General features: G+C 33.0%; 5 protein-coding genes and 1 pseudogene across 7 annotated transcripts; 4 read left to right on the top strand and 2 right to left on the bottom strand.

The window, feature by feature from the left end:
• Positions 1-778: 778 nt before the first annotated feature.
• On the top strand, positions 779-8,198 carry LOC106420961 (subtilisin-like protease SBT3.13). 2 transcript variants are annotated; one of them, XM_048762996.1, is made up of 10 exons: positions 779-931; positions 1,021-1,112; positions 1,348-1,445; positions 1,519-1,701; positions 1,776-2,072; positions 6,110-6,501; positions 6,625-6,887; positions 6,996-7,110; positions 7,192-7,384; positions 7,459-8,198. In XM_048762996.1, the coding sequence occupies exons 1-10, from the start codon at positions 812-814 to the stop codon at positions 8,019-8,021; spliced, it is 2,316 nt and encodes a 771-aa protein (XP_048618953.1). In that variant the 5' UTR covers positions 779-811; the 3' UTR covers positions 8,022-8,198. The 2 variants fall into 2 exon arrangements, with proteins under 2 accessions (XP_048618953.1, XP_048618952.1); XM_048762995.1 differs by having other exon boundaries at positions 6,625-7,110.
• On the bottom strand, positions 8,055-8,935 carry LOC106420963 (neuropeptide-like protein 31). Its single transcript, XM_013861794.3, has one exon. It carries the CDS (start codon positions 8,749-8,751, stop codon positions 8,350-8,352), a length of 402 nt encoding a protein of 133 aa, XP_013717248.1. The 5' UTR covers positions 8,752-8,935; the 3' UTR covers positions 8,055-8,349.
• Positions 8,936-11,260: 2,325 nt separating this feature from the next.
• Positions 11,261-14,050, top strand: LOC111197927 (sphingosine kinase 1-like). Of its 2 annotated transcripts, XM_022707033.2 has the most exons (10): positions 11,261-11,675; positions 11,761-11,883; positions 11,947-12,047; positions 12,153-12,225; positions 12,394-12,480; positions 12,581-12,658; positions 12,762-12,832; positions 12,962-13,225; positions 13,331-13,453; positions 13,553-14,050. In XM_022707033.2, exons 1-10 carry the CDS (start codon positions 11,324-11,326, stop codon positions 13,742-13,744), a joined length of 1,464 nt encoding a protein of 487 aa, XP_022562754.1. In that variant the 5' UTR covers positions 11,261-11,323; the 3' UTR covers positions 13,745-14,050. The 2 variants fall into 2 exon arrangements, with proteins under 2 accessions (XP_022562754.1, XP_022562755.1); XM_022707034.2 differs by lacking the exon at positions 11,261-11,675 and having other exon boundaries at positions 12,150-12,225.
• Positions 14,051-15,436: 1,386 nt separating this feature from the next.
• Positions 15,437-21,209, top strand: LOC106420943 (annotated as a pseudogene).
• A 237-nt stretch (positions 21,210-21,446) lies between these two features.
• BNAC07G36720D lies at positions 21,447-22,529 on the bottom strand. The gene is made up of 2 exons (XM_013861756.3): positions 22,070-22,529; positions 21,447-21,694 (listed from the first exon to the last, which is right to left on the bottom strand). The coding sequence occupies exons 1-2, from the start codon at positions 22,358-22,360 to the stop codon at positions 21,527-21,529; spliced, it is 459 nt and encodes a 152-aa protein (XP_013717210.1). The 5' UTR covers positions 22,361-22,529; the 3' UTR covers positions 21,447-21,526.
• Positions 22,530-24,942: 2,413 nt separating this feature from the next.
• Positions 24,943-26,816, top strand: LOC125590052. Its single transcript, XM_048762994.1, has 2 exons — positions 24,943-24,981; positions 25,791-26,816. The coding sequence occupies exon 2, from the start codon at positions 25,799-25,801 to the stop codon at positions 26,756-26,758; it is 960 nt and encodes a 319-aa protein (XP_048618951.1). The 5' UTR covers positions 24,943-24,981; positions 25,791-25,798; the 3' UTR covers positions 26,759-26,816.
• The last annotated feature ends 224 nt before the right edge of the window (positions 26,817-27,040 follow it).

Raw genomic sequence — 27,040 nt, 5'->3', positions numbered from 1 at the left:
AAGTGGGTATCTGACAAAGGGAGCAAAACATTTTGGTGGGGTTTAGTCGCATGATAAAAGAGATAAAACCGGTTTGACCCGAAATGACCCTGCACGGTTGACTCAATAAACCAATTTTTTTTTTTTTTATTCTTCTTATATTTCTAGAGTTGGAATCCTATTTCCCTTCTATCGGGACTCTTGTGCCTAGAAAGGGTGATCACTAACCGATATTGATTGAAACAAAACGAACCGGAATGAGGTGAAGTTTTAGTTTGACAAGTATTTTCTCAAATCAACATAAATAATGAATGCAGTTATATAAGACTAATGATACGATTATCGTATAAAGCTCTTGTATAGTTTTGGTTAGTAACTGATGATTGTACACTGGTACATATAAACCGGTTTATTTACTTTTGGTTTACTCAGTCGGGTCATGTATATAAGCAGACTTTGTACATTTGAAACTAATTAATGAGTATAATGTGCTGTTTACTCATATGGTAACAGAGCGAAAATATCTTATTCTGTAACAAACTTCCGCTTACCTCATCTCGATGTCATATGGTAAATAATGATGTTTACTCATAGGTACAATCATCACACTTAAACCAAAACAAAATCTAATCAAAGTGACCTTCTTTTTGTCCTTTGAGTATGACATTCCTCTTAAACGAACTAAACACATATACCGGAGTCTAACCCAAAACTCCACGTCTAAGTGCTGAAGTGGGTTATGAACTGTAAATTGAAAGACGAATGAATCATTTACGTATATAAATAACCACATAGGTTTTGTTCCACACACATACACTTCTCAATTAAGAAAATGAAGAACTCTTTACCAAGTTACAAACTTGTGCTTCTATTGGCATTTTCTTTGTTTCTATTAGTTAACACGGAGCTGGGTTTTCTTTCACCTGCGAGAGCCCTAGACAACAACACCAAGGCATTTAACGCAAAAAAGACCTTTCCATATTTGCTAAGATATTATTGACTTTTATTTTATCTACTGTGGATTTTTCAATGATTCCATAGGTTTATATAGTTTATCTTGGAGAAAGAGAAAATGATGATCCCGAACTTGTTACAGCCTCTCATCATCAAATGCTTGAATCATTTCTTGATAGGTACTTAATCATCTTCAAAAGGCCAAATCTCTAGTGAGATTTTTTTTGTATGCATAGTGACTATGACATCAAAGTTGCTGAATATGTTTTATTTAACATTAGTTTCTTGCCAGCAAAGAAATCCTCTCGCTATGTTCTGTTTCTTCACGAAACTAAAGCCCTACTCCTTTTTTGTTATACTTCTTAATGCATATCATGAGTTGCTCTCTAACTTATATCTTCATGTTACATATAGCAAAGAAGACGCACATAAATCGATGATCTACAGCTATCAACATGGATTTTCCGGTTTCGCAGCACTTCTTACTTCTTCCCAAGCAAACAAAATATCAGGTACTAAATAAAACTCAAACTAAAGAAACTTCATATCAAAGATCTTTATTTTTTTAACCGGAATCTTGCACAGACCATCCTGAAGTAATCCATGTTATACCAAACCGGATTCTGAAACTGCAAACAACAAGAACTTGGGATCTCCTTGACCTCTCTCAAATTCCAACTTCTTTTTCTTCCTCAACAACATCTGTAAAAGGTCTTCTTCATGACACCAACATGGGCAGTGAAGCTATCATCGGCGTCATAGATACCGGTCTCTCTCTCTCTCTCTCTATATATATATATATATATCCTTGTCTCACATCATGTATGCATGTATATATAAAGGAATATGGCCAGAGTCAAAGGTATTCAACGATCAAGGCCTTGGACCAATACCTAAGCGCTGGAGAGGAAAATGTGAACCAGGAGAAAAGTTTAACGCCACAATTCATTGCAACAAAAAGCTAATAGGAGCTAAGTACTACGTAAACGGCCTACTAGCCGAAATGGGAGAAACATTCAAAACAACAACAGTCAGAGAATTCAAATCCAACAGGGATGCACTCGGTCACGGCACGCATACAGCCACAATAGCAGGTGGCTCATTGGTTCCCAACGTGAGCTTCTATGGTCTAGCACGAGGTACTGATATACTCCCTCTGTTCAATAATATAAGATGCTTTTACAGAAGATTTGGTGTTTCAAAAAAATGTTGATATTTCAAAGATAGCTTTATTTTACTTAGACCAAAAAAAAAACTTTATTTATTGAAATTTGGCTAACCAATAAAATTATACTGTATTTTTTATGATTGCGTAATTCACTTTAATTTATATTATTTATAATACTAGATTTTTTATTCGCGCTACGCGCGAGTCTGCTTTAATAATTTAATTTAATTTTGCAATATTTTTTAAGAAAAAGATGAATTTCGTAAAAATATTTTTAAAATATTATTTGATTTCCTATTTACATTGTTTTTATAAATTTGTTATTTTTGAACTTAACTATTTATTTGTTTGTATTATAAAAGTAAAATTACTGTTACTAAAGTATTTATAGTTTCTTATAAGTACATAATTTTAATATCACATAGATTTCTCAGTACATATACACTACTATACTATGCTATACACTACTATGAATACTTTATTAATAATTAGTTTTATTTTTTAATAATATTAAGATAATATAAAAGAAAATTGTTTTATATACATTTTTCTATGAAATTTATTTAAAGTGTGCTTTATCATTTTTCATAGTTAAGTTTTTATACAATTTTACCATTTAAATAACTAATATTTAGATATCAGTTTGTTTGTATACGTAAATGTATAAATGTATTTATAAACATGTGTATATTGTTTCTTAATAAAAAAATTAAAAGCGTCATATAGATTGTTCCATGCTTATTAACTAATACAACACTGTTATAAATATTTTATTATAATTTTATATGTATTTCTATTTGAATGACATAAAAGATTAATCCTTATGCAATATATCTAACTTTTTTGTATTTACCAAATTTTTAGAATGAATGTATTATTATATAATTATTTTATGCATATTTGTATTTAAAATACTCTTATTTAATTATTTTAAATGCATATCTAATAGTTTTATATGTATATTTAGGTCTAAATCATAATAAATATTTTGATGAAATTTAAATAATAGTAACTATCTGTTTGTTAGATATAAGAAAAGGAGAAAATATATATATATATATATATATATATAAAATTTATGCTAATATTAAGTAATATTTTATTTATTAAAATAAAAAATAAAAATCTAAAAAAATATATATATCTTCTCCTGTTTGATATAGTTACAATATAAATTAGTGGTGAGATTATGATGTTTAAGCGGTTCACAAAATGTTTTCCCCGATTGAGAAGTTACTTTTCTCGGAAAAGGGTTACCATGTACTTCGATTTATTATTATTAGTGACCTAATTTAAAAAAAAAATATTTTAGATAATAAAAAAATTTAGGTATGTTTCATAAAAACATGTTTGGTTAGTTAAATGAATATTTGAATTATCACTTTTTAAAAACAATTGTCTCAAAATTTATTAAAATCTAATTGTTGATGAGTAAATAACTATGTTAATTTATTTAATTGATAAAATGCAATTCAAAAGCATATAAACAAACTGTTTAATCAACAATATGTGTATTAATTGTGGATTATTCTAACCATATTTTATTTTTAATAGAACTTTGTAAGCTTATTATAAGCCAAAACTGAATTGGCCCGATAAGAAAGAAACGAAAATTGACCAATGTTTTTAAGAACTTTTTATAATCTACTATAAAATTAGATGACTTTGTAGCCAACACCAATATAAAAATACTAAAATTTTATTTTTTACTTATTTGATTAGGTTAATTATTTTAATATTAATTATATATTTTATTTTTATGTATATGCTATTTTATGTTTTGACATACTTTATGAATTTTTTAAATAAATTTTAGTGTTATGTTTTAAGATAGTTAGCATATATATCAAGTTAGTTAATTTTAGTTCATATTTTGAAATAATTTATAGATTTACTTTAGAAATATTAAGATTTATAAAAATATTAAGCAATGATACTGATTTGAAATATTTTTCATATTTTTATTTATATATGAATATTTTTAATAGTATATAGCCCTTATCGTAATATTGGCTGTGGACATAATTTGTTTTTTTCTTGTTAAACTCTTTTTTTAGTTCATATTTCTGTTTTTAAAGCATATAGTCCATATCATATTAAAGGTTACATACATAATTATATTTTTAGTAATAATATGCGATCAATACCAATTTCTATAAGGTACGTGAACAATCTCTTATTATATTAAGTTTTCAATAATTAGCTACAAATATCAATCTAACTTTAAAGATAAGTTTTACAAATTTTAATTTATCTTTTTATAGTTTTGTGCTGATTTTTATTTATTTTTACATACGTGATTATTTATAAATATGTTTTTTAAAACTTTGTTTCTTTTCGAATATTTTTATTTTTGTTAATTTTTTGTTTAATTTCAAATATATAATTATTTTATATATCAAGTTAATTATCTTTAATAATATTTTTATTTACTTTATCAAATTAAGATGCTGACTTTTATATTATTATAATGATATTTTTAAATTCTATGTGAACACTTAAATAATATATATCCTCAATTTTGAAATCATATGTTTTTTAGATTCATATGTAATGAAAATGTGATTTAGATTTACATTGTCTTTATTATTTGAAATCCTTATATTTTTAAGATTATTTTTGTTACTTAATTTTATGTTGATCTTCCAAATATTTATTTCTTATAATAAACTGATTCTTTTAGTTATTTGGCAATTTTGCTTACAAAATTTATTATTGATATTTTTTTGAAAGAAATAGCTTCCATTTTGAAATCATATTTTGTTAGATTCATATTTAATGAAAAGTGCTTTAGATTCATATTGTTTTTATTATTTTAAAATCTTGTATTCTTTAAGATTTTTTTTGTTAGTTGATTTTATGTTGGTCTTTCAAAAGTTTACTTTATATATCAAATTGATTCCTTTAATAATTTTGCATTTTCACTAAATTGAATAGTAGTTTCCTTTTTATTTTGAAATAAACAGTTTTTGAAAATCTTGAAATTTTTAAAATAATAATTAAAATGGTAATTTGACATATTTTGGTGTTTTAAAATAATATGTGGATATTCTCAATGATTTATTGCATAAAATTACATATAGTACATATTTTTGTTGAATATTTTCAGCAGTATATAACCTAAATTTTGTAAATCATGTGTTTTAGATTTATATAGTTATAATTTTTTGAAAGTATTGCATTTTTAAATTAACTATTATAATTGTTTGTTATTTTTATGTTAATTTTTGAAACTTTATTTTATATAGTATAGATTAGTACATGATGTTTTTAACTTTGTAAGTTTAACTTATTTGATAATTATTTATATTTTATTTTGAAATAAAAAATTTCGTAATATTAACATTTTTAGAAATACCAAATTGAAAAACGATTTGGTATATTTTTGGTGCTTTAAAATTATATGTGAACATTCTCAATGATTTATAATATCAACTTATATATAGTATATGTTAGTTTGAATATTTTCAATAGTATATAACCTACACTTTGAAAATCATGAGTTTAAATTTAGATTTATATAGTTATACTTGTTTGAAAGTCTTGTATTTTTAAATTAATTATTCTTTTCGTTATTTATTTTTTAATTTTCGAAAAATATTAAACATTATGTTAACTTAATATAGTATTTATATTTTTGTAAATTTACCTTATTCGATATTAATTTATATTTTAGTTTGAAATAAACATTTTTTTGGTAATATTAACATTTTTAAAAATAGTAAACTTAAATAATAATTTGTCATAGTACGATTAGTCGTTTAAATCCTATGTGGACGTTCTCGATGGCTTATAGCCTCAACTTTTATATAGTATAGATTTTTTAAGTCAGTTTCTTAATTGTTTCTGCTTTTAACCAAAACATCCGATAACAGTTCTAAATTTCAAAAACAGCTTTTGAATAGTATTCACCACAAAAGCTAGCTTGAGGGTGAAGCTACAGATTTTTTATAAGACATTAGTTAGTTAGTTTGTTTACTTCCTAACCGATGTGTGGATTCTTCTAAGGCACGGTCCGAGGTGGCGCTCCTCGGGCACGCATAGCCTCTTACAAGGTATGTTGGAACACAATGCAAAAAGACGGAACAGGACCCGGTGGAAGCTGCTCAACTGCTGATATGTGGAAGGCTTTTGATGATGCTATACACGATGGGGTTGATGTTTTGTCTGTTTCTATTTCCGGGGACCTTCCAGAGGACACCGAGGTGGATAAGCCTGATTTTGTCGGGGCCTTTCATGCAGTATCTAAAGGGATTCCGGTTGTGGCTGCGGCTAGTAATGAAGGGCCTAAGGCTCAGACTGTTGCTAATGCTGCTCCTTGGCTCTTGACCGTTGCTGCAACCACTCTTGACCGGTCTTTTCCTACAAAGATCACACTTGGCAATAAACAAACTCTCTTCGTATGTTTTATGTTACGAAAAATGGTTCAGAAGTTTACATATTTGGAGCATTTTAGCAAAAAAAAAAAGTTTACATATTTGGACCTTTATTAACTTCTTGATTATTTTTGGTGTATAAAATAGGGTGAGTCTCTGTTCACTGGACCGGAGATTTCAACCGGTTTAGCTTATTGGGATTCAGAGAGTGGTAATAACGCTGATGTCAAGGGGAAAATAGTTCTTGTTTTCGATACTACTAGTACCTATCCAGTTGAAACGAAAGGTGTAGCAGGAGTCATATATGCCCAACATCCCGATGACATTGTTGATCGATGCCATGCTTTTCCTTGCATTTACACTGATTACGACCTTGGGACCGACATTTTGCAATACATACGTACCACCAGGTCCTTTATCTTGAAGCAAATAAACTATGTTCATAACGTTTTGACCAAAAAAAAAAAAACTATGTTCATAAAGTTAAGTTTTCTTATGATCCCCACGTCGAATCACAGGTCGCCCACAGCGAGAATCAGCGCAGCTACGACACTAACCGGTCTGCCAGCAACAACAAAGGTTGCTGAATTCTCATCTAGAGGGCCTAACTCGGTTTCACCAGCCATTCTCAAGGTTATAGACAAAGCTTGTGTCTCAAGTCTATGTTTACTTCAGATTTTGAAACTAGATTTTTAATTACGTTTTACTCTGTAGCCTGATATAGCAGCTCCTGGTGTGAGCATACTCGCTGCATTAAGTCCGTCTGATCCTAACGGACACGATGGATTTGGACTCGACTCAGGAACATCGATGGTAACTCCTGTTGTTTCTGGTATCATAGCTCTCCTAAAGTCTCTACACCCTGATTGGTCTCCTGCTGCATTTAGATCAGCTTTGGTCACAACAGGTTCTTTGCTTAGTTCTTCACCTTTTCTTCTTTAATTACACAAATAAAACTGAAAAACCGGTCTCTTTTTGAAGCTTGGAGGACAAGTCCATCTGGAGAACCCATTTTTGCTGAAGGATCAAACAAGAAGCTCGCAGATCCATTTGACTATGGAGGAGGTCTTGTAAACCCTCAAAGAGCTGCAGACCCTGGACTTGTATACGATATGGGGATTGAAGATTACATCAACTACATGTGTTCCAAAGGTTACAACGACTCCTCAATCTCTCGTGTGCTCGGTAAAAAGACTAAGTGTCCAACCCCCAAGCCATCAATTCTTGATATGAACTTACCTTCAATCACAATTCCAAATATTGAGAAAGAAGTCACACTCACAAGAAGCGTGACCAACGTTGGACCCATCAAGTCAGTCTACAAAGCTGTGATTGAGTCTCCTCTCGGTATAACTCTCACCGTCAACCCGACCACACTCGTGTTTAGCTCCGAAGATAAGAAGGTGCTCTCTTTCACGGTGAAGGCTAAAACGAGTCATAAAGTCAACACTGGTTACTTCTTTGGAAGCTTGACATGGACTGATGGTGTTCATGATGTTAAGATCCCTGTCTCTGTTCAGACAAGGATCATGATCAAGTTTTAACCAAAAAAATAATTAAAACTACAATAAACAATGTCAGATGAATTCCATATATTCGAAAAAGCCATATGATGCTCATGCATCCAATCAAAATCATAATAATAAAGAGTTAAATTACAAAAAAAAAAAATCATACACTCTCATACAACAAAGTAACAAACACACAAACTGAGAAAACCGTGAAGTTTCCTCATTTATTCAACCACAACCATATATTATGCATATAAAAACTACCACAATAGAATCGAGCCAAAAGGATCCTTATGACCATCTACTAAATATAATCATCGTAGTGACTATATATTATAAAGATAGGACTTTTACTATTTCATTAGCAATAGGCGATACACTTCTTCTTACAATCCATGGTGCATCCACCACCTCCGCCTCCACCGCCGTATCCTTTCCCGGAGCGGCTAAAAGAGCTGAAACACCTGGCAGGACACCTCAGCTTCTTCCCGTTACAAGGTCCTTTCTCTTTGCAAGTCACCGTCGGTCTCACCACACCTCCTTTCCCGTACCCGCCGCTCGGACCACCGTAGCCTCCGCCGTATCCACCGCCGACTCCGGTTCCCGGAAACCCGTTTCCGAATCCGGGTATCCCGGCATATCCAGATCCTGGTACACCGGCGAATCCTAAACCATTGTTACCGCTCTTCTGACGAGCTGAGTGAGTTGCAGAGACGAAGAAGATGAGGAGAACGGAAGCTAAAAAGATCGGTTTTGCAGACATTTTTCTTTGGCTAAGTGGGTTAGTTGAAGAGGGAGATAGATATGATTATAAATAGATATACGCATTAAATTGAAATACGGTTAAGGCACTGATTAGTGGACTTTTAAGTGTGTGAAGATCACTTTAATGCAAGAGAGACTCTTGTGTCTCTCTCTCTATCACTTTACGTAACATGTTGAGAGACTGTACAAATATATACATCTGCGTCACTTGGCTACATTTAATTAAGCATGTGATATTTGATATTCAAATACCATTTAAATCTTGGAGGGCTTTTGTGACAGATGTTTTCATGATAAAGATAAATCTACCAAAACCTGGGTGAAACCAAATTCAATTTATGCCTATTGAAAGTTGGGTGAGATTAAATTTAGGTGCATTTTTTTTTTCTTTTTATTGGGTTTTGCTAATGAGTTTATTTCCCAAACATCAATCATTTAGAACATGTGCATCGCAGAGTCTTTAGAAAGATTTTCAGGCGTGGACCTCGGACAAAGAAAAAAACCGGTAAGAAAAACTATGAGATAAGGATTGACTTCTTTTGGGTTTTTGTGATTTTCGCGGACCCCACGTGGCGGTCCGCGATTGATTCTTTTTTTTTTTTTTTTTTTTCTAAAAAAGAAGATAAAAAAAGAAAAAATTAAAAATCTGAAACCCCAAGTGGGGTTCCTGCTATGCACATGCCCTTAGTCAGCAACTGTTTAACCAAAAGAAAACGTGTGGTGTTCACTCATAATATCCATAAGGCTCACTTATCAATTGAGCACAACCATATAGTATCATTTTAGTCTTGTAATCAAAATTCTATGCAATGTCAAGTCTGATTAGTAGCCTATTCTCCTTTTGTCCAAGGTTACATTAAATTGGATTTGTTGACAAGTTGGTTCACCATACAGCCTTTATTGTCTCTACATACGGTCCCACTAGGCCATGTAAACGACCAAATGATTGACAAATTCGGCCAAGTAGACTATTAGTTATATCAATTCACCTGTGAAAATGGAAAATTATATTATATGAGATGTGTTTTGAATATATCGGTCCAGTATGGAAATCGAATTTTTAAAAGAATGCACACATTTAACCACTAATATGCAAAGGCAACCACAATTAGTATAGACATTTATAATGAAGAGTAAAGAGATGTATCTCTGAAAGAATGGTAATTCAATGATTACTATTCAAGGTGATTTTTGACTTGTTTTTAGAAAAAAAAACATCACCAATGGCTAATTGTACATTGGTGATGTTAATGAATGGTTAAGGTTCCATACTCAATGATGTATAGTAGAGTATACTCTCACATCTGGTTGGTTTGTGTTCTCTGTTGCTCAATAGTCAATACAATCTATATGATCCATTTCATACACATTTCGATTCTATAGAATATAATCCAAGACTTTGTTGTTGACCCAAATAAAAGAGAAGCCAAGACTTTTAGTGACTTGGAACATTGATGTAGCCTTACTTACTGATGTTCATGTCTCACTAAGTTGTAGTCATAGTGTCTAAGTGGTCCATGAGGAAGTCTTCTCCCCTGCAGTCTACCTTCAATCCGCCGTTTCGCCCATGCAGAGAGTGTTTAGAAAATGTAGGTTATGTAGCAGAGAGGTTCATTGTTTTTTTTTTCTGTTCTAAATCTCCAAAATTTATGCTGGTACTATCTTCCGTTGTCAAACAGGTACAGAGGCGTGCAGCGCTTTATCTCCCACCCAATGTTCATTTCAGTAAAATTATAGTCTTCTTATTTTCAGTTTTCAAGTTTCTTCAACTGGCTCCTCATGAGAATGCACGCTTTTTCCTATGTTTAAATGGTGTTGAAAGCCAAAAATCTTTGTAGCTAGTTACATGGTTTTCTTACGTGGCAGTGAACTCCTTGTGAAATTATTAAGATCCGGTGAAAGACCTTGTGGAGCTATCTGAAGCTGATGATGACATTGAAACTGATCTCTAGGTTACCTCTTTCTCTATCTACGCTTTTACCTACCTTTTTGCGTAATATCTTTTAGTCGATCAGAATCTCTGTCATGTTACCTAAAGTCGTCAACCATTTATAAGCCGATTCAGTAGGGTGGCGCAATGTGATCTCACAAAAACAAATCCAAGTGGGTTTCTATAATAACCCAAACAAACAAATTCACGTATGCTTTTGTGTGCTTCCATGTGTTGTTTTTCTGCATACATGACTAAGAAATGACCATAAACAAGCATACCATAGAATAGAAACGGATGGAACTCGCAGTATCAATTCCAACGTACATTATCATAACTAAGATTCCTCGCCAGATTACTCTGGGAGCTAGTACATTGATTTTGAAGGTTACATATCTTAGATATCGACTAACGCTATCGTTTCGAGGTTATCATCTTCTTACAGGTTTTCTTGTCTTAATTTTACCTCTTATCCAAAGAGAAACTGACACGTCATAATTACCAAAAAGATTTACGCCACGTCAACTCACGAACTCGCCCACGTTAGGCGCGTAGTTTCCACTCCCCGACCTGATCGGAAACCTCTCTTATTAGCTTTCTCTCTCACCAACCACGAAACTCTTCTCTGATCTCCTTCACTATGGATCCTCTTCAGCCGGAGAACGACCACCTCCCGTCTCCGCCGTTAATCTCCGACCGAGTTCTCATAAACGGCGTCGTCACGCCGTTGACTTTAACCGCGGAGGGAGAGCTTCAATGGACGACGGAAACCGGCCGTGGGAAATCGACGACGGAGAAAGAGATCCTGAGCTTCGCGGTGGAAGGCAACAAGGTTAGAGTGAAAACCTTGGTGGAGAGCACGGGATCATCATCAATCTGCTGCGGAGGAAGTGGTGGAGATTACGCGAGGAAGGAGTTCGTGTTCGAGCCTCTCTATGATGAATCTAGAAAGCTCTGGTGCGATAAGCTTCGTCAACGCCTCCACTCTCTCGGTTAGTTGTTGAATTAATCTGAGAACTTTGTAATCATTAAAACGACGTCGTTTTGGAAGCTGAGCTTGGTGAATGCTTTTTGTAGGTCGGCCTAAGAGGTTGCTTGTGTTTGTGAACCCTTTCGGTGGGAATAAGACGGCGAGGAAGATATTTTTGGAGGAAGTGAAGCCGTTGTTTGATGATGCTGATGTTCAACTTGATGTTCAAGGTTTCTTGATTTCTATTTTGTCTCTGGGAGAGTAATAATCTGATTGGTGATTTTATTTTGCAGAAACTAAGTATCAGTTGCATGCAAAGGAGATGGTTAGGTCCATGGATGTATCGAAATACGACGGTATTGTTTGCGTTAGCGGCGACGGTGTCCTTGTTGAGGTGAAGTAGGAAACTTTTCTGTTGTGGAAGTATAAAGTAGGATGCTTTTTTGTTGTGGAAGTATAGTCTCTTGTTTTGATTATGTGCTGATTCCTAATTTAGTAGGTTGTGAATGGACTGCTCGAAAGAGAAGACTGGAGAACTGCCCTGAAATTGCCTATTGGAATGGTCCCTGCAGGTTCGTCCTGCTTTTATCGTTCTCGTCTCTTGTGTGTTTCATGTGAAAGTATAGATGTATAAAGTTGTTATCCTTCAGTAAGATTGAAACAATTGCTGTTTATGATAGAGAAATTGATCTCTTGTGCTTGAGAAGCTTATATGTGCTGTATATAATTCGTGATGGCAGGAAGTGGTAATGGCATGATAAAATCATTGCTGGACCCGGTTGGGATGTCTTGTAGTGCAGCAAGTGCTACTGTTTCCATTATACGAGGTCTTTCTCCTTGCCATTCAATTATTCTTGTCCTACAAAAAAAATGTTTTCTTTTACCTCTTGACTCAGGTCATTGTTAAAATATATTTTGTATTGGTAGGTCATAGACGTTCTTTAGATGTGGCAACTATCTCACAAGGGACTACCAAATTCTTCAGCGTCTTGATGCTTGCCTGGGGTACGCAAGTGACTAGGGAAATGTATCTGGATATGAAACTAGTCCCTGAGATTGGTGAATTATACTTCTGGTTGTATTGAGATCATTTCAATTTTATTTTCAGGATTAGTGGCTGATATAGACATCGAGTCAGAAAAGTTCAGATGGATGGGCAGTGCTCGCTTTGATGTCTATGTACGTTTTGTTGAATCTTTTTGACAATCTTTTGTATTGACGCTCTTAAAGTGTGTGTCTTAATTGAAATGTTTCTAATTATTAACTAATGGGACATTGCGTTGTCTCTTCTACGGCTTGACTTTGCAGGGTCTCCAGAGGATAATATGCTTGAGACAGTACAATGGACGAATTCTATTTGTGCCGGCTCCTGGGTCTGAAAGCTGTGGACAACCAGCCAGTGACAATGTAGAGAAGGAGTCATCTGTTAGTGATAAGACACCAGGATACCAAGGACCTGATACTAATCTTGAAGATCTGGAATGGAGAGAAATCAAAGGCCCATTTGTTTCAGTATGGCTTCATAATGTTCCCTGGGGTGCCGAGAACACTTTGGCTGCTCCCAACGCAAAGGTCAGTCAGTTGCACATTTTGAAACCAAGAAGCCTTCATAGGGTTGTTTATTGCCAAAACAAAACCTGTTAACGCTTCCTCTAACGTATATGGTCTGATGAACAGTTTTCTGATGGCTTCCTGGATTTGATTGTGATGAAAGACTGCCCGAAGCTCGCCTTGTTATCACTTATGACAAAGTTGAGTGATGGGACACATGTTCAATCACCATATGTATCGTACCTAAAGGTGAGTCATCCGAACCCACGACGTTCCATATAATTTTAATCTTTCATTTGATGTTTCATAACTGAAAAATGTTGATGCGGCGATTTAACTGTGGAAAAGGTTAAGGCATTCGTGCTGGAGCCGGGTGCACGGATAGACGAAGAAGACAAGGAAGGAATCATAGATTCAGACGGAGAGGTATTGGCAAGGGGAAGAAAATCATATAAATGTGATGAAAAGGCATTGATGTCTTATGGCAAGCTTCAAATAACAGTTGATCAAGGTTTAGCCACTCTCTTCTCTCCTGAATAGTTTCTGATTGACAAAGTGTATTATTACATGAGATGGATGACACATATCACGAATGTTGTTCCGCTGTGGCGATAATTTGATTGATGGGACATGTACAGCAACTAAGAAGTAAAGAGATGACATTTGTGTCTATTAAAATCAATCCTATGATCAACGTAGTTTTCTTTCTCAGCTTTGTATCTTTGAGGTGTAATCAAGAAAAAATTGTATTTCCAGGATGTTATTGTGTGTTTTTTGTATTTGCAGTGTAGGGACAAAATATTGATAGTATAAGACAGACAAATATCAAGTAATAAGTTATTGACTGTTGAAAGTATTAAGACAAATATCAAACATCACCCACATCTGTGCTGTTGCGCGTAAGCAAGCGTTCCTCACTTCTTTCTTCACTTACTTCATTCTCTTTTTGTTCCCTTTCTTCTTCTTATTGTTCTTCTTCTGTGATTTAGTAAGTTGTTGTAGCATTGGCTCTTCTAACTGGTTACAAATTTTGAAACCGTAATCTGCAAGTTTTCTTTTTCTTGTGTACTAAACTAGAGGTTTCTAGATGTTTAAAGTCCAGCTATAGGAAAGATATAGAAGTAAAAAACTAAAGGACATCAAAATCAGATAAGTAGAGAACTACATTTCATTCTAATCAATAATGCGTGGAGACTATATATAGTCTATGGTTTCTAGAGACTTATGTTTATGCTACTTCATCAGAATATCTCACTTGCACAAGAAGAAACGGACTAGTTAAAGTCTGCAAGTATTTATAATTGCATTATGCATTAACTCACAAAGGGGTGGTTTTTCTTTCTCTGATCAAATTCATTCTCTTATTTTATCATCCATTTATATTGATGATTATAATCTGGTTACAGCTCTGCCTATGAGCAAGGAAAGTTCTGAGACATCTTTCACCAAAGGGCTTCCAGATGGACGTGTTGTGAGTTATGTGGAAAGGAAAATTACCTGGTTTATTGGTTAAAAAGTTTTTTAAGTGTATTTTGCATCACCAAAATCCTGTGCAGATATGAATTTCCTCACTATTGGAATTCTATGCAGCGAGTTCATTGCGGTTGTATTGTTTCTGCATCTGCTCCTACATTGCTTGATAGGGCTGGTCCTGAACCAAGTTTCATGAAACATTTTGGTTCAATGTTCCCAAAAATTTTGAAAAAATTATATATAAATATAAATTCCTAAATTTGTATGAAATCTTTTTTTTTGGTCTCCAAACTACTAAAATATTTACTAAATGGTCTATTATCCCCAAAATTTCAAGACCGACCATGTTGCTGCCGGAGAAATTGAGTACTTGACTTGTGCACGAAAAAAAGTTGCTTTGGTGAGGAAGGAATTCACATTTTTATTTTCTCTTAGTTCCATCCTTATATCTTCCTAAAGGCCATGATAAATACGGTTCCTCATCAACTCTAAATAATCATTTTAGCAATCTTTTTACCATGAATCAAATACCACATGGTCCACATCACAATTCATAAACCATGATTGACCTTATCACCTTTTAGTTGTTGTGAATATTGTTCACTTGTTTGTGTAATTCATAAAAGGTAGTTGTTTTTTTTTTTTTTTTTTTTTTTTGAACACAAAAGGTAGTTGTTATTTTTTCATGAATAATATGGAATGAAATGAAATGGTTTTTCCATTGTAACTGTTGACCATTTTATGGATTGAGAAGAAATTAAGCATTTAGAAAGATTTTATTCCATAAAATGGATTTCAGTTGCACTCTAAGATTCTTTTCTATGTATTATTACCCTTAAAAAAAGTTATAAGAAGATTACATAATAAAGAGCGAGAAAACATATTTATGATTGAGAGATTATGGGGTTGACCGGTAGAGGTTGTAGCTTTGGATTTTTTGCTTTAAGATTTAAGCCGTAGATTTTGTGGCTTTAGCTTTAAATTTTATTGCTGTAGATTTATTTCAAACTTTTAAAAGCATTAAACCTAGAGCTTAGAAAAATTAATTTCTAGAACCATTATATTTTTTAAAAAAGAATTTGGTCTCTAGCTTTAGTTTTTATTAATAAAACTTAATTGATTTTATTTTATTGTTCTAGAAAGATAGATTTATATTAGGCCAAGTCTATCTAGGCCCATTGACAACATATATTGATGATATATATGTACATGTCAGTGTCGTCATATGTTGTTGAGTTCCAAAAAAACATCAGGAACCCTAGAAGAAAAGAGGCAAAAAGATCTCCTGCTGCATATGTCATCCGACAAAGTTTCTTCCGACCGTACGCTAGCGTACATGCCCCGTAAGGACACGGAAGTGAGGCTTCCACGTACGACGCGTGTGAAGAACAAGACTCCCGTGGCGGTTCAAATCACGGCGGAGCAGATTCTAAGAGAAGCTCGAGAGAGACAAGAGGCTGAGATCCGTCCGCCGAAGCAGAAGATCACCGACGCGACTGAGCTATCCGACTACAGGCTCCGAAGCCGGAAGGAGTTCGAGGACCAGATCAGGCGCGCGAGATGGAACGTCCAGGTTTGGGTCAAATACGCGCAGTGGGAAGAGTCTCAAAAGGATTACGCGCGTGCACGGAGCGTGTGGGAACGCGCCCTAGAAGGAGACTACAGGAACCATACGGTCTGGATCAAGTACGCGGAGTTCGAGATGAAGAACAAGTTTGTCAACAGTGCTAGAAACGTTTGGGACCGTGCCGTCACGCTTCTCCCTCGCGTGGACCAGCTTTGGTACAAGTACGCTCACATGGAGAATATGCTAGGTAACGTCGCCGGAGCTAGACATGTGTTCGAGCGGTGGATGAACTGGTCACCTGATCAAGAAGGTTGGCTATGTTACATCAACTTCGAGCTCAAGTTTAATGAATTCGAACGTGCGAGATCCATCTACGAGAGATTTGTTCTTTGTCACCCAACAGTTTCTGCTTATATTCGATACGCAAAGTTTGAGATGGAACGTGGTCAGGTTGAGCTTGCTAGGAAGGTTTACGAACGCGCCTCGGAGCTTCTTGGAGGTGATGGGGAAGAAGAAGAAGAAGAAGCTGAGACTCTCTATGTGGCGTTTGCTGAATTTGAAGAAGGATGCTAGGAAGTAGAGAGGGCTAGGGGTATCTACAAGTATGCTCTTGCTCATATCCCCAAGGAAAGAGCTGAGGCTTTGTACGAAAAGTTTGTGGCCTTTGAGAAACGGTACGGTGGCAAGGAAGGTATTGAGGATGCCCTTGTTGGGAAGAAGAGGTTTGAGTACGAAGATGAAGTGGGGAAGAACCCTTTGAACTACGATTCCTGGTTCGATTACCTTAGGCTAGAAGAAGAAGAGGGTTTTACTGGGAACAAAGATAGGATCCGAGAAATCTATGAGAGGGCCGTTGCTAATGTTCCACCTGCCGAGGATAAACGTTTTTGGCAAAGATCCATCTATCTCTGGTGAGTAAAGAAAGATTCTTGCAATATAGCTTTAATTCTTGTTTTGTCTTTTTGACACTGGCCATGTGTGACTGATCATTGTTGTATATATGTTAGGATTAATTATGCATTGTATGAGGAGATTGAAACTAAAGATGTGGAGCGTGCACGCGATGTTTACAGGTATTAATTTCTGAAACTTGTCATTTTATTACATTTCATCTATACTTTTCACTTCGTTTTAGAGCTGCATGTAAATTTTTTGTACCAAAAATTACAGTGCATGCCTGAAGCTTATCCCCCACAACAAATTTTCTTTTGCCAAAATATGGTTGCTCGCTGCACAATTTGAAATCAGGCAATTGAATCTCACGGGTGCACGTCAGATATTAGGAAATGCGATTGGGAAAGCTCCAAAAGACAAGGTAATTTTATAAGCCTGAACAAAGTTAGTCTGAAAATGGTTTAACTCATGTCTTGTCTTACTTACTATGGTGATCCTTTTTTTTTCCTGTAAAACAGATATTCAAAAAATACATTGAGATGGAACTACAGTTGGCAAACGCAGATAGATGTAGAAAATTATACGAGAGATACCTTGAGTGGTCTCCTGAAAATTGCTTTGCTTGGAGAAGCTATGCTGAGTTTGAGATGTCTCTTTCTGAAAATGATCGTGCTAGAGCTATTTTTGAACTTGCAATCTCTCAGCCTGCTCTAGATATGCCCGAGCTTTTATGGAAGGTAAGCTTCTTCTTCTTTTCCGGAAAGATTTCTCAGACTTGTGAATCTATTGGACCAATATTAAATTCTCTGGTGACTTATTTTGGCAGACGTACATTGATTTTGAGATATCAGAAAAGGAGTTAGAGAGGACACGGGCTCTATATGAGCGACTCTTGGACCGTACAAAGCATTACAAGGTGTGGGTTAGCTTTGCTAAGTTTGAAGCTTCTGCTACTGAACATAAAGGTGAAGGAGACAAAGAAGAAGTTGCTATTGAAACCAAAAAAGACTGCATCAGACGCGCTAGAGGTTTCAAACTACAATGTTATATATTATAAGTTTTGGTGATTTTCTTGTGGCACGTTTTAACTGTTTTTTCTTTCTTATACTCAGCGATCTTCGAGAGAGCCAACGCCTACACACAGACTCTGCGCACAAAGAAGAGCGTGCTACACTTTTGGAGGATTGGGCTAACATGGAGGCGGGATTTGGTAGCTTCGGGGATGTTAGTGTCGTTCAGTCTCTTCTCCCAAAGAAGCTCAAGAAAAGAAAAGCCATCAGTAGAGAAGACGGCTCAACAGAGTACGCATTGCATTGATATATCTGTTCAATTTCTTTATCTTTGAAATGGTAATGATGCTTAATGTGACAAAAACTTTGTTTGAATCTTTGGCAGGTACCAAGAATACACTGATTATTTGTTCCCAGATGAATCACTGACGACGGCCAATCTTAAGATTCTTGAAGCTGCTCATAGATGGAAGAAGCAGAAGGCTGGGGAATGCGTCTGACCGTGGTTAACATAATGTTACGTGGTTATATCTATCTATATTAATAAAGTTGAGCAGAAAGGCTCCTCCAGCGTCCACCTCAGCGTACATTGTTCCTTTTCGTGACATGTGGCGAGCAGGGAGGGAGTTTTGTTTATTTCTCTTCATGAAGCGTGTTCGTAAAACTGTGATTTATTGGGCCTCTCATGATTTTTTGGGCTTTAGTGCATATTCCATCGCATATATCTTTTTATAAACAGTTATCTTATATTTTTTTGGCAATACTAATAACTATTGGAACCATAAAAAACTAGGATAATATTGAAATAATATCTTTTTAACCAATCGAGTTAACGCCTCTCAATTGGATTGGACTTCCAATGATTATTTCATCATTATTTGAAATTTTAATTATCAGTCACTCAAATTCATCATTTCCACTTGACTACGGAAAGTTTGTATATTGTTCGTAGGACAAATGATATAATAATGTTATGTTTGGCAGAGTCAGAAATCTAAGATACATAATCTGGAAACTTAATTAGAAAACAAGTTAAAGATACAATGACCAATGCTAGAAGCACATAAACAATAACTATACAAGATCAAAATTTCAAAGATAAATTATATGATAAATTAAGTGTTACATGATAAATTATAAAAATACAAAGATAAAAATAACATGTCGGTATACCATTTGAAAACATATGCAACACCTTATACCAATATAAACAAACAAACATTTTGTTTTATGATTTAAAGAACAATTGTTACGTTATTTTTCATCAAAGAAATGAGAAAATTTAATTTATAAAAATTGAAAAAAAATCAAAAACTAGATCACACGAAGGAAAAACACATATTATATTAAATTGATGGCTCACAATTATATCTCCAAGATACAACACAACCAAAGAGCCATCACAATCTCACAAATATCCTCGATTACACAACAAATATTTAAAACATAACCAAAAAACTAAACGTACAAAGTAACACAAACAACAAAAAAAATTCATTTAAAAAAACATCTAAAGTATTGTACAATTACGTCAACGGTAAAGCTATTGCCACTTCTATCATACAATGCAACATGAATAAACAACCAAGGGAATGCAGTTTCCAACCAAATATAAATCTCGCCCACTAAAAATAATAAAAGTTAGTAAAAGTACATAATATAATTTAAAATAAATAATTTTTAAGAAAAAATAAAATATTTCATAAATACAAAAAATTAAAGGAATCCATTTATTAATATAGATGTATCTCATGGATTTTTCTCATTTTAATGGTCATGAAACTCAAATTTAGAAAAATAAATAAGATATTTCTTGAAAATCACAACAAAAGTTAATACATAATTAAAACTAAAATTACAAAATAGTTGTTAAAAAATTAAAAAACATTGTACGAAGAGTAGAATTTTTCAAATAATCACAAAAATTGTGATATAAAGCGCAACTATAAATTTATTGATTCCAATCAAATATTTAAATCTATCCACTTTCAGTTTTCAATGAACTAAGATAACCTGTAAATCAAAATTCGTATATTACCGATATCTTTAAAAATAAAACACAATAAAAACTACATAAAGAGGAAATAAAGAAATTATAAATCAAATAAAAAATACATAAAGAATATACACTTTAACGTACCGTGAGATTCATCATCCCGACTCCACCTTCCTTATTCATGAGAATAGCCAATATTTCATGAATGAACTGACAGCCAGCAAGAATAACATAGCTGCTGATTTTGAATTTACTCTTACCATCACATACAATAATCCCAACACAACTGCAAGACTAGACGTCAACCTTATCATCACCAATTTGAGAAAACTATTAGGCCTCCGATAACAGAACAAGAAAACGATACATACACTATATGCTTCGGAAATTACAACTATGAAAACAACCTATGATCTCTTACTTTCGGTCATAATTTTCATTTTCACTTCATTAATGAATGGGTTTGTATGAACATAAGCTGTACAGTATGCAAGGAAACACATCTATGATTTCAGACATCTTTACAATATAGAAAGGAGGTTGTATTTAAAAAAAAATCATAATTGTATTTTTTTTCTTCCTTTAAAGCGTTTACTAATTCTGTTGTCTCCTAAGAATAAACAGTTCTAATAACTTATACCTAGTTTTGATCATACTCCTTTTGTTTTTATATATAAGTAGTTTTAGTTAAAAATCTTAATACTGACACAAAATATATCAACTCAAAATAATACCTTATAAAAAATAAAATATATTTACAAAAGGAATACAACAAAAAAATATTTAAAAATATAGACAATCCGCGCGTAGCGCGGCCACACCACTAGTATGTAACAGTTTAAAATAACATAAAAGTACTTCTAGATGATGTTATTGTCTCGTGCTGTGCGTAGACTAAATTAAATACTACAAGAAAATGTATTAAGAGCATGATTAACCCATACTCTTAATTTGAGGTTCTTAACTCATGATTTGACACTTTTTTATTTTTATTTTATTTTTTTACACTTTTTGGCTAAGAACCGGCTCTTATATCTCTTATTTAAGAACCGGTTCTTAGCTTTTCTTAGTTAAAAGTTAAGAAACGGTTCTTAACCGAAGCTAAGAACTCCACCCTAAAAACCCGGGTTAATCATGGTCTTAGAACTTTTGTATATGTGTGTTGATTTGTGATCGGATCTAAAAACGTTTTTAAGCATCGCATCTAACATGTTCTAACCATCAGAAGGAGGAGCCAGTTCTAATGATGGTTTTAGGATAATGATCTTATATACTCTCACTTTGTTATAATGAAGAAGCTAATATCTTCAATCCGACTCAATATTTTCCAATGGATATCATACATACTCTTTTGTTCCTTAAAATGTAATGATAAGAAAATATTAAAATGGAAAATCGGGATCATCCCATTGAAGAACGGCAGATTCCATGTTCTGCTCTCTTTTCAGCTTATCTTTTAAGAACCAGTCGCATATTTTTCCAGCATTCAACTCTTCTATTGAACATCCTTCTTGCTCCGATATCACTCTTAGTAAATTCAGTGACGATATCTGTATATTTTTAGTTCCAAAATAAAACCGAAATTAGTACGGATCTTTATTTTTGTGCAACACGGATTTTAGTACATGATTCTTTCTTCATTTTTTACAAAATGCAATTCTAGTTGTTTTCTTACATTGATACATTGTTGTATAATGCGGTTCTTTATTATGTATGTATTAATTTATTTTTTTCATAAAGATGAATGTGTTCAGTTTTCTATGCAAAGTTGATGTTTCATTTCCTAATAATTCACTCGCACCAATTAAATTTATAAGAATAATCTTAGTTAAATCAAAAAAAAAATTATAAATTAACTTAAATTTGTCATTGCAAATAATTATATTCAAGAAACAAAAGGGTTATAAAGTGATAGTTTAATTTACCGTTAGTCGACAGAGAAACTTCTCGTGTGCACCAAGGCCCGATATTTCGACAAGACCAGCTTCTGCTAAGCTCAAGAAACTTCTTCTCTCGGGCTTACTTTGATTGTCGGATTCTTCTTCTCCGGCACATGCTCTTACTAAACACAATCCCATCTTTCTTCTTCTTCCTCCTTGTGCTCTTGTCATGAATGTAAAATTATTTGAGCTTGCTTGTCCACTCCTCGCAATAGTCTTGTCTATCTGAGGATTTAACATGACATTTGAGTGACGATGATAGGTGGCAATGTTCATTGTCACACCAAAATCTCGTTGTTTTTTCCTTCTCAATGAGTTAGAAAAGGAAGATGAAGATGAGGATAAAACTTATCCGTTATGTTCGCTGCTGGTGCCGGAATATTAGTGGTGAATAATGATTTGGTATTTTGGGCTTTAGGAGTTTGGGCCTTTTATTTTGTAAAATTGATCATTATTTGTTAGGGTCTGTTCTTTTTTGTAAACACAAGATCAAGCAGTGTTTGTACTTGACCACGTAAATTATTATTCAGAGTACGTAACTGCCATGCTTATTCTATAGGTGATGATTGTTTTGCTAGTTTTTAGATTTTGGTTTTTGGTTTTTGGCTTTTAGATTTTAGTTTTTAGATTTTGGTTTTTAGTTTTTGGTTTTTGTTTTCGCAGTAGATTTTAGTTTTTTGAAAAATATGAATGGTTGTTCTAGATTTTGGTTTTTAGTTTTTGGTTTCTGTTTTTAATATTAATATAAAGAAAAATATTAATAATAGTAAAATATTGATTCTGAAAAAATAAAAAATAAAATGCTATTATCAACAATTAATATGTGTTGATTAGTTAAAAAAATTACATAAGTTGGATCATGAATTTTTTTATTTGTACTAAAAATAAATGTAATTTTTTTTAAACAACAAACTCAAAAATGTTGGATTTTGATTTTAGATTTTATACTTTTTTATTTCTAAATTTTATTTTTTAAAAATATTTTTGTTTTTTTCTAAATTTTATTAATGTTTTCTTTTATTTTTAAAATTTTCTAACTTATAAATTGAATTTTTTAAAAACAAACTTAAATTACTAAAAGAATATATCAAAAAATAAATAATTAATACCAATAGATTATTGACAAAACATGTAAACTTTACATAAAAGTAAATTTAAATACTTAAGTTAATTTTATTGACAAGTTTTAGAAATGTTCTTATTAGAAATTATTTTTGTATTATATATATTAAAAATATGCTTTTTACTAAATCTGATTTGTTAGTATTTATTTATTTATTTGTTTTCCTATATTAAAGCATAAAATAGCAAAAAAACATAATTAAAAATAAAAAAATGAAAAACTGTCGTTAGATTTTGAAGAAACCATAAAAACTTGGATTTTGGTTTTTCTTTATAAGAGACAGTTATTTGAAAAAACTAGTTTCCCTAGATTATAGGAAGTCAATTTTTTTAAAAGCTTGATTGTCTAAAAAATAGTTTTTAGAAAAACAAAAGCCTAAAACTATTTCAAAAACTAGAAACAATCAAAATAAAAACAATTTAAAAAAAAATGGAAACCCACCGTAGGATAGGAAAAAAAACTATGAAATCTTGGCTTTTGGTTTTTGTGTTAAAAAACAGTTATTTGCAAAAACTAGTTTCCCTACATTTTAGAGAATCTATTCTTTTAAAATCTTGATTGGTTGCAAAATAGATTTTGAAAAAACAAAAACCAAAAACTAATCCAAAAACTACGAACAATTAACCTCTAATAAGATTCAAAAAAGTTTTTTTTTTTTTTTTTAACACTGGAATTATCATAGAAGTTTTGGGTGAAAACCCAACGTGGCAGCGTGTTTTGGCTTTTCATCGATGCAGTGTGTTATTAAAATTATGTATAAAAACTAAACATCAGTCAGTACATTACGGTCGTTGCCATAGATATATAAACATATGGATCAAATCAGGTTGTGTCAAGTTACTTAAAAGCTAAGTTTCAAAAAAAAAAAAGTTACTTAAAGCTACGTCACCTCGGCAAGAAGAGGCACGTACCTGCTTAAACTTTTTCGCTACCCACTTTAATACTTTAACTAACTATTTAACCCATTTTAATACATAATATTTTAAAATGGTGCTCATTTTTTTATATCCAAATTGTGTTTATTTTAATCAAAATATTAAAAAATTTTAAATAAAATTTAAAAAATTTCTAAAATTCACAAAAAAATTAAAATTAAAATTTTATTTTAATTCTTAGAAATAAAAGTTACTAAATTGTGTATAATTTTAAATTTTGTAATAATATTTTTAAGTTTTAAATATCAAATTTATTTTGAAAATATAAAAGAAATTTATTTATTTTTTCATCTAAATTAAGTTTTCTAAATTCAAAAAATTTCCATAATTTAGTTACTTTATTTCCTTTAACATAAAATAAAAGTAGAAATTTTATAGATTTTTTAATTTTGTTTGAAACTTATTAATATTTTTAATTATAATAAACAAAGTTTGAGTATTAAAATGGAATAGTTTTAGAAGTTTGTGTATTAAATGAGCAAAATAATTAGTTGAAGTATTAAAGTGGGTAGCAAAAAAGTTTGGATATTAAAAAGTTTGACGAAACTTAATTGGTGTTGTGAAAAGTCAGAAAAAGAAACGCCGTATATGTTGATAATATAAAAGATGTGGTGCCCGTTGCACTATTTGCACAGTGAATTTCTTTTCTATATAAACGATCGTTTCGATCGATTGTAAAGATCATCCATTCCTTCTTCTTCTAATAACACATCCTATCTTGTTATCAGTGTTATCTTCTCCTACGGGTATAAAATTTTGCCCTTATTTAAATTTCTTCGATACAATAAAATTCTAGTTTTTTTTATAACACGTTATCAGCACGATCACTCTGCGATTCGGTAAAATTTATTTGTATCATTTATACCCTGTTATAATGGTCGGTATACCGCCTCTACTATTATTTATATCATGTTATAATGGCCGGAATACCGCCTATATTATTTATTAGTAATTTAATTAATTTAATGGTCGGCCGAGCCGCCTTATATCCTGTTTATTATTTATTGGTCGGCCGAGCCGCCTTATATTCTGTTTATTATTTATTGGTCGGCTGAGCCGCCTTATATTCTGTTTATTATTAACTGGTCGGCCGAGCCGCCGTATAATTTATTTATTACTCTGCATTGATCGGCTGAGCCGTCGCATGATTTGTTGTCATAACATAAATATTTTATTGTCATAATTTTTCACTTTTATGAAATTTTATAGATTTGATTGACCGTTTAATACGATATTTTCAGACTAATTTTTGGTGCACTCGATTTAACCCCAACGGTCACAAAGATTTTTTTTTTCAAAAATTTCCCCTTTCTCCAACGGTTATGAACAGTATTTTTCACCTATAAATACAACTCATTTTCACTCCATTTCATCATCCAAAACATTTCATCTTCTCTCAAAAATTTCAAATCGCTCTCCTCCGATTTTTCATTTCAAGAAAGATGATTCGCGCACTTTTGTTTTTATGTGCCATTTTTATTTGTGTTTCTATTTATGGTTTATTCGTTGGAGAATTTACTCCGAGTGAATTTAAGATGAATATCAGTTTAATTTTCTTTACATCGCTTCTCCTTGTAATTGCTTGTATGATTAATGTAAACGGTTTTTAATTATGAAGTTCTAATAAAATTATTATTTTGTGTTTTAGAATTACAAATGGCAAACATCGAGAAACTCCAGTTCCCGGCCCTGAAAATAACTGGCGAAAATTACGTCGGGTGGGTCACAAACGTGAAACCATATCTGGTGATGAAAAAGATAACCGAAACAATTGTAATCGGTAACAAATCACCACCCGAACATATAGCCGAAGCGATAATCTTCCTGAAGAAGCATTTAGATGAAAGTCTAACGCACGACTATGCAAACGTCGAGGACCCAGCTGAACTGTGGCAAACTTTAAAAGAAAGGTTCGATAACCAGAGACAAATCAACCTTCCTCACGCTCTAGAAGAGTGGAAAAATCTGAGGTTCCAAGATTTTCAAAAGGTTGAGGATTACAATTCCGCTGTCCTGCGGATAGTTGCACTCCTGAAGTATTGTGGTAATCCTGTCTCTGAGGCAGAAATGATGAATAAAACATACATCACTTTCCACAAACAGCTTCACTTCTTACCCGAAATTTACAGAAAATGCGGGTACACGAGATTTTCTGAATTGATGGTTGCGCTCATGTTAGCTGAAAAGAACAATGAGCTCTTAATCAAAAACCACAATTCCCGGCCTACGGGAGCCAAAGCATTCCCTGAAGTGAATGCTACGGCGATAGAAAATTCGGAAAGAAGAAACCATGCCAATCGAGGTCATGGCCGCCGTTTCAACAACAAACGTGGAAAAACTTACAATCCCAAATGGAGGGGATCTAATAAGTGGGTTAGACCCGGGCAAGTTTCCAAGGGTAAAGAAACTCAAGAGGATACCACCCAGAAGCGTGAGACAGTGTGTTACAGATGTGGTTGTAAAGGACATTGGTCCCGTACCTGTCGTACTCCTTCACATCTCTGTAAGTTATATCAAGAGTCCACGAAAGGAAAGGCTAAAGAGGTGAACCTCACGGAAAATGTTGAAGGGACCTCATACCTTGAATCCTCCGACTTCGCTAATGAGCTGGACTAGATTACTCCTGAAGAGAATCGAAATGCCTATGATAAGAGTATTGAATAGTTTTCAGTATTACCATGTATAATTATTATATTTCATGTTTTAAACAAATAATGATGTTTTTAACGTCATCTTATTGTATAATTATTTGTCTTTTTTCTTTATATGAATGAATTTTATGTTTCTTTTATATTTATGACAATTTCAGAAATGGATCATAATGCTAATGGAGCAAAATCCAAGAAACGGATTCGTGAAATATGCATACCAGATAGTGGAACAACGCACACTATTCTG

Source organism: Brassica napus, chromosome C7 (genome assembly GCF_020379485.1).
Source record: "Brassica napus cultivar Da-Ae chromosome C7, Da-Ae, whole genome shotgun sequence".
NCBI lineage: Eukaryota > Viridiplantae > Streptophyta > Magnoliopsida > Brassicales > Brassicaceae > Brassica > Brassica napus.
Note: the sequence above shows the minus strand (reverse complement) of the source record. Positions and strands in the feature narration are given on the sequence as shown.

What these genes read in the sequence shown, in the direction of transcription:
- BNAC07G36720D (XM_013861756.3), bottom strand. Translation starts at nt 22,360, where the DNA reads ATGAACATTGCCACCTATCATCGTCACTCAAATGTCATGTTAAATCCT. An exon ending in AGTTTCTCTGTCGACTAACG is followed by an intron (nt 21,695 to 22,069) that starts GTAAATTAAACT and finishes AAAAATATACAG; the next exon opens with ATATCGTCACTGAATTTACT.
- LOC125590052 (XM_048762994.1), top strand. Translation starts at nt 25,799, where the DNA reads ATGGCAAACATCGAGAAACTCCAGTTCCCGGCCCTGAAAATAACTGGC.
- LOC106420963 (XM_013861794.3), bottom strand. Translation starts at nt 8,751, where the DNA reads ATGTCTGCAAAACCGATCTTTTTAGCTTCCGTTCTCCTCATCTTCTTC.
- LOC111197927 (XM_022707033.2), top strand. Translation starts at nt 11,324, where the DNA reads ATGGATCCTCTTCAGCCGGAGAACGACCACCTCCCGTCTCCGCCGTTA. An exon ending in TATTGGAATGGTCCCTGCAG is followed by an intron (nt 12,226 to 12,393) that starts GTTCGTCCTGCT and finishes TCGTGATGGCAG; the next exon opens with GAAGTGGTAATGGCATGATA. An exon ending in GTGCTCGCTTTGATGTCTAT is followed by an intron (nt 12,833 to 12,961) that starts GTACGTTTTGTT and finishes TTGACTTTGCAG; the next exon opens with GGTCTCCAGAGGATAATATG.
- LOC106420961 (XM_048762995.1), top strand. Translation starts at nt 812, where the DNA reads ATGAAGAACTCTTTACCAAGTTACAAACTTGTGCTTCTATTGGCATTT. An exon ending in CTTCTATGGTCTAGCACGAG is followed by an intron (nt 2,073 to 6,109) that starts GTACTGATATAC and finishes GATTCTTCTAAG; the next exon opens with GCACGGTCCGAGGTGGCGCT. An exon ending in GCAATAAACAAACTCTCTTC is followed by an intron (nt 6,502 to 6,624) that starts GTATGTTTTATG and finishes TGTATAAAATAG; the next exon opens with GGTGAGTCTCTGTTCACTGG.